The sequence below is a fragment of the Malania oleifera genome, chromosome 2 (assembly GCF_029873635.1).
Source record: "Malania oleifera isolate guangnan ecotype guangnan chromosome 2, ASM2987363v1, whole genome shotgun sequence".
Taxonomy (NCBI): domain Eukaryota; kingdom Viridiplantae; phylum Streptophyta; class Magnoliopsida; order Santalales; family Ximeniaceae; genus Malania; species Malania oleifera.
This window is the reverse complement of record NC_080418.1, coordinates 134,576,986-134,583,712: the sequence shown is the minus strand read 5'-3', so window position 1 is coordinate 134,583,712 and position 6,727 is coordinate 134,576,986. Positions and strand designations below refer to the sequence as shown.

The 6,727-nt window shown below is 34.3% G+C and overlaps 1 protein-coding gene and 1 pseudogene across 1 annotated transcript; one reads left to right on the top strand and one right to left on the bottom strand.

Annotated features, from left to right (window-relative positions):
* Positions 1-242: 242 nt before the first annotated feature.
* Positions 243-1,120, bottom strand: LOC131148810 (small ribosomal subunit protein uS7-like; annotated as a pseudogene).
* Positions 1,121-2,042: 922 nt separating this feature from the next.
* On the top strand, positions 2,043-4,897 carry LOC131148825 (2-oxoglutarate-dependent dioxygenase DAO-like). The gene is made up of 3 exons (XM_058098758.1): positions 2,043-2,531; positions 3,746-4,073; positions 4,493-4,897. The coding sequence occupies exons 1-3, from the start codon at positions 2,128-2,130 to the stop codon at positions 4,736-4,738; spliced, it is 978 nt and encodes a 325-aa protein (XP_057954741.1). The 5' UTR covers positions 2,043-2,127; the 3' UTR covers positions 4,739-4,897.
* Positions 4,898-6,727: the final 1,830 nt, after the last annotated feature.

Genomic DNA, 6,727 nt, shown 5'->3' with positions numbered 1-6,727 from the left:
TACCCTTACTTTTGGTAGATAAATACCGTGGTTACAAGACAAGCATTGGAAGATTACAGATAAAAAAATTAAAGTCCTCCCAAAAAACAATATAAACAACTAACCAAATTAGGACCATAAATCCAAACAATGCTAAATAAAAACCAAATCTAAATAAGCCCTCCCTTGGTGTGTCTTATAGAGCCTTATCATGTAGAAAAAAAAAATGGACAAAAAAAAAAAAATTAAAAAAAGACTTCGGTCAAGCGTCTTTCAATACCAACTCACACAACTTGTCAAATGGAAAGAATCTAAAACTAACATCAAGACGGGCAAGATAGCACAATGATCCATCTTTCTTGATCTCAAGTGCGGCTATTGATCTGCAACGAACTCAGCGGTTGGCCTTGGCAACTCGCTCAATCTCGTCTTTTTTCTTGATTGCGTAGCTGAAACACAAAACACCGTCACAAAATATAAAAGAAAAAGTAAAGAATATTACATGCTGAGCAAAAGCAAAGCAAAAAAAAATTTATGTTAAAAAAAGTGACAAATAAGACCAGAATTTCTCAATAACCTGTTTGATGATCCCTTAGCAGCATTAATGAGTTCATCTGCTAAACATTCAGCTATGGTTTTTATGTTCCTGAAAGCAGACTCCCGAGCACCGGTAGTCAGGAGATATATTGCCTGATTAACACGACGCAGAGGAGAAATATCAACAGCTTGACGCCTAACAACACCGGCTGAGCCAATCCGAGTGGCGTCTTCCCTTGGTCCACTACAGAAAAAGAGGAAAAAAAATATAAATGCACACACAAAAGCGGATAATAGGAAGGAATGGGGGAGGGGGCAAAACAGGTTGCCGCAGTATTGCAATAAGATTCCAAAATTAAATTCTGACCTAGTCATACCTCTTCAACCACCGCGTACACACACACACACACACGAATAAAGGTAGAATTCATGTATGCCACCAAAAATGAAGTTTACTTTATGCATACCTGTTGACCACAGCATCAACAATAGTTTGAATGGGATTCTGTTCAGTTAATAAATGGATAATTTCCATAGCATGCTTAACAATCCGAACAGCCATCAGCTTTTTCCCATTGTTCCGACCATGCATCATCAAAGATTAAATTATCAGTTGGGATTGTTATTTAATACATTTTACATTTTAATAAGCCAATAGATGGACAACTTTCTCAAAAGAATGTGCAAGAAAATTTTAAAAATTTTCAATGGCATTATTGCTCCATATATTATTATTACTTTGTGGGAAAACTGGCACTGGAGGGCGACAAAGTCATCAGTTAAAAAACTACTTTGTCTCCTCGGAGACATTTAAAAGCATGAAACTATGGAGGGCTACAAAGCCCAAAGCAATGAAGAAAAAAAAAAGCAACAAACGAATGACACAATTTCACAACAACCAATCACACACTCATACCCTAAGACCATTTGCTGTTTGTCTGGCTGGAAAGTCACAAGTCTGTCTGGAAAGTCAAAAGTCGATCACATGTTGAATGCTTACAGTCTTCATGTTGGGGAGGATGATTGATCATATCCTTGAGGTGGCTTCTGGTCCAGCACATAATATTGAATCACACATGCATATATAACCAGCCTGTATATGGATATATGCTTTTGTTCCCCAATATATGCATGTTCCTTACAGTTTTTCCTTGACTTTCCTTTTTTGATCAGCGTTCTTTTACCCTTTCTAGCTACCCACCCGCTGGTACTCCATCCCAAAATAAGTTGTCCTCTCTCTCTCTCTCTCTCTCTCTCTCTCTCTCTCTCTCTCTCTCTCTCTCTGAGATAGCAATCAATTCCACAACAACCAATCACACACTCATACCCTAAGACCATTTGCTTCTCAGTCATCATCATTAGGAAACACAGGTGAGCATGCATACCCTGCAAATCTAAATTTCTTTTTACTTTTTGCTGTTTGTCTGGCAGGAAAGTCAAAAGTCTGTCTGGAAAGTCAAAAGTCGAACGCATGCGCATATACTCCTTTTTCCCGGATCTAATCGTTACAGTCTTCATGTTGGAGAGGATGATTGATCATATCCTTGAGGTGGCTTCTGGTCCAGCAAATAATATTCAATCACACATGCATATATAGCTAGCCTGTAATATATGTATGCTCCTTACAGTTTTTCCTTCTCTCTCTCTCTCTCTCTCTCTCTCTCTGGAAGAGATAGTAATCAACTAATGGCGGGTGGTCTACCGGTGATTGATTTGGATGACTTTCCGAGACAATCACAGAAATTGATGGAAGCATGCAAAGAGTGGGGTTGTTTCAGGGTCATCAACCACAAGATCCCAATTGATTTGATGAAAGAGATGAGGTCAGTGGCAGAAGATCTTCTTGACCTTCCCACAGAAATAAAACAGCGAAATGGTGACGTGATCGCTGGCAGCGGGTACATGGCACCCAGTGAGATCAATCCTTTTTATGAGGCATTGGGTCTATATAACATTTGCTCGTCCAAAGCTATGAGCGACTTTTGTGCACAGCTGGATGCTTCCCCCAGAAACTGGTACTATTTCTCACTCCCTCCTGTTCTTTCAAATCAAGGATTCATCTTCATTATCTAATAATAATAAGTTCTTATTATGAAATCATGCACACACATAAAAATTACAAAGTTAAACAAAATTAAAATAAAGAGAATGAACAATGAATTTACATTGTTTTGCAAGCTAATGAAAAGTCTTTTTTGGATATATCCCAAATGATATGTCCCATATGAATGACTTGGATCCCACATGAAGGGTATGTGTCCCATGAGATAAGGGTTGAATAAAATGGTTTGCTTGGAAAATGTATGAGTGAGATGAACAGCCAAGAAGCTGAAGGGTTACCTATTTTTAACTGCTATTATGAGGAGTAGCTGCAGAGAGTTTATTTTCTTGCATGCTTGAGAGAGTGAACTAAGAAAAGAAATAGATAAGATTGTCCTCTCTCTACCTTAGTTCTCTAATCATCAGCCATAATCCCATAAATCTAGTGAAGCATAGAAAAAGAGATCAGAGTGAAGCAAGAGAAAGAATTCTAACTGCGTTCTTCTCGGTCTGTATACACCACGAACGATCCCGGTATGTGTATGTTATAGTTTTTCTTTTATTTTCAGCATTAGAGTTGCAATATATATGTGAAAAACATGATAGTTAAAGATCCTTACAACATATAAAATTTCTTACAGTCTTACTTCATTTCTTGGTTAACTTTCACAATAATTGGACGCCCACTTAGCAGCAACTATCTCATGTGATAATTTTTAAAAGTGACATTCACTAAAAAGTCATGCTTTAAGCACAACTATAATTGCTATTGGAAGAGGATATGCTTATAGCGGCAACATTTTATGACCATGGCTAGATGATGACTAATTGTTAAAATCTATAGTAGTGCCAACTTGGGAATCGTTGATCCATTTTGACCATGGTTAAATCCTATATTTGATTACTTTGATCACAAAAAATTATTTGAATAAACATTGTGTAGTTTTTATATTCATTCCACATTTTGACCTTTTAACTCTAACGGTTGCAACTTAGGAACTATTGATCTATTTACAACACAGTTCAGTACTAAGTGCCGCATTAATCATATGGCAGTGCTTACATGAAATAGTTGTGACATAAAATTTTATTCATTTAAGATAAATTAAAGAAATTCGATGCATATATGCTTTCAAGCAAACAAAATATTAAAGTAACTCCTTTAACGAGTACTCCTAATTACCAACAGTGAAATAATGAAGAGGTATGGTGAAGCCATTAGCAAGCTAGCGAAGGATATTGCATGCAAGCTGGCCAAAAGCATGGGGCTACCAACGGCAGTTTGTGATGATTTGTTTGAAGGATGGCCTTGCCAGTTTAGGATAAACAAATATAACTTCTCTTTGGCCACCGTAGGTTTCTCTGGCGTACAAATGCACACTGACTCCAGTTTCCTCACCCTACTCCTTGAAGATGACAATGTTGGTGGTCTTGAAATTATGGACAAGTCTGGCGAGTTTGTATCCGTCGACCCCATCCCCGGCACCCTCCTTGTCAATCTTGGCGACGTTGCTACGGTTAGTGAATTTAGTTTCATCTTATTAATTTCTTGTTTTATTTTTAGGTTTTATGGGCTATGATGGTGTATCTGACTAATCCATCTAATAATGTGCTTTACACCTCTCCATTTGAATATGGCAATTTGCTTTGCAGCCTTCAAAACTCGAAGCTATCTAATTAAAAAATTTTGAATTTACCAATTGAGTGGAGGAAAAAATTATTATGATTATGTTTTGTGTCTTTACCAATATTGACACTATATGTTCAGACAATTTGGGTTTGGATTTATGTAAATTCAAACGAAATGAAATACAAAATTGTATTGAATTTTGTTCAAATTCATTCAAATCCAAATCTAAAATCCAAAATTCATACTTTCAAACATAGTGTAAGTATTTTTATAACAATAATAATGACAAATGATATGTGTGTGAAGGTATGGAGCAATGGACGATTTTATAATGTGAAACACAGAGTACAGTGCAAGGAAGGATCCAAGCGTCTGTCGATTGCTACATTCCTCTTGGCACCTAGGAATGCGCTGGTAGAAGCCCCATCAGAATTTGTGGACACTGAACACCCCCGTCTTTTTGTTCCTTTTACTTACGAGGAATTTAGACAACTTCGAATCTCCAAGAAATTGCAAGCTGGTGAAGTTTTGGATATGTTACGTATAAAATAAAGTAAAACTTTAAGACATTTATTTAAAATATAGAATCCATTGATGTTGCCAAAAGCTATAGCAACATCAGCCATGATGTTATAGGCTATTATCATAATTTTCTGTGACATTTATCTGGAACTTTATGCAAGGTGACCAAAAGTGTGTTGTTGATATCAAGCGAAGCATTTGGTAGCATCTTATTGACACAAACAACACTATTTTGATAAGCTTTCTTAGGTTATTCTTGATTCAAGTAATAAGTGTTCCTAAAAATAAAATGATTATAACATAAATTGAGATTTGATAACTTATATATGTAAAAAAGAAAAGAATCGTCATCCTAAATTAAACAATAGTGGAAAAAAAATTTATTAATGCATGAGAGGAATGGACAGAGAATGATAATATTATTTTTGAACTTTATAATAAGAATATCTATTCTTATTTTATTTTGTGTTTAACATAATAATACACATTTTTGCTTCATCCTTAATCTACTTTACAATTATATAATTTTTTTTATAACATATTCCCAAGGATAGAATAACCCAACTCAAATAATCCCCTAGTTTTAGCAATACCTAATATAAAAAACCTTTATATGAGGTTATTGATGTGTGCTTTCTTTCGATTATTTTTTCGGAAAGCTTTTGAAGAAACTGTTGAAAGTATTTATAAGGAAAACTAAGACTATGTCAAACCCTAAATCCTTTTGCAAATGTACGAAACTTATAGACTGAGCAAATTGCATTTCTATTACTTAAGCTCAAAGCTCTGCTTTCTTATTAAAACCCAAGATTTTTCTTTTTTCTATTGAGCTCGTTAAAATTGTTAGCCAACTAAATTTATTTTACTTTTTCTAATTAATTTTCAAAATTTACAATTTGATTTTCAATGCCTACACAACAACAAAACCAAGTCTTAAGTCCCACTAGATGAGATTGACTATATAAATCATTTTTTGCCAATTCATGCAATCATGGACCTCTTTTTTTTTTTTTTTTTTTGACAAATTCAAAACTATTAAATCCTTACTATCTCATTTTAAGTTATTTTAGGTCAAACCTTATCCCTTCTACTATCCCTTATAGTAACTAACTCACTCTTCTTTACTGGTACACTATGTGGCCTACGTTGCAAGTGTGCAAACTATCTGAGTCACCCCCTTTATCTTATCTTTTATAGGAGTTACAATTAACTTATTGCAAATATGTTCATTTATTAATTTATTTTTCAATGTTATATCATTCATCCATCCAAGCATTCTTATCTCCAAAACTTTTATTTTTTGGATATCCTATTTCTTCGTTGTCTAACATTATGATCCATATAGCATAGTTGGTCTTATAATCGTCCTATAAAACATCTCTTTTAATTTTTAGGGTATTCTACAATCACAAAGTGCACTTGAAATACTTCTTCATTTTATCCACCTACTTTCACTCTATGCATTACATCCTCTTCAATTTCTTCTTCAGCTTGCATAATAAATCCAAAGTATTGAGATCTACAAATGTTATTTATTTCTTTATCATCATGGTTAGGTCTCCAATATTCCTCTTACTATTACTAAAATTACATTTCATATATTATGTCTTATTTCTACTTATCTTAAAGCCTTTAGATTCCAAAACTTCTCTCCATAATTCTAACTTGACCTTTACTCTGCCCCTAATTTCATCAATCAATACAATAATATCTGTAAACAACATACACCATGGAACCTCTATCGGTATTAAAGTGCTTTTCCTCTATGGCATTTTCTTAATTTTTATAATTGTGTTAAATAAATTAGTTGACTATATAATTCTTTTATCTCCTAAGCATTTCCAAACTTCAATCAGGTTGTTATCCGGTCCTATAATTTTTTCCATTTTTCATCTTTTTTAGTGCAAACTTAACTTCGTTAACTCTAATTTAGCAAATAAATCTCATACTTTTAGTCCTTTTCTCATTTGTCAATTTTAAGTTTAAGCCTTCTATTTGGTTTTCATTAAACTGCTTACT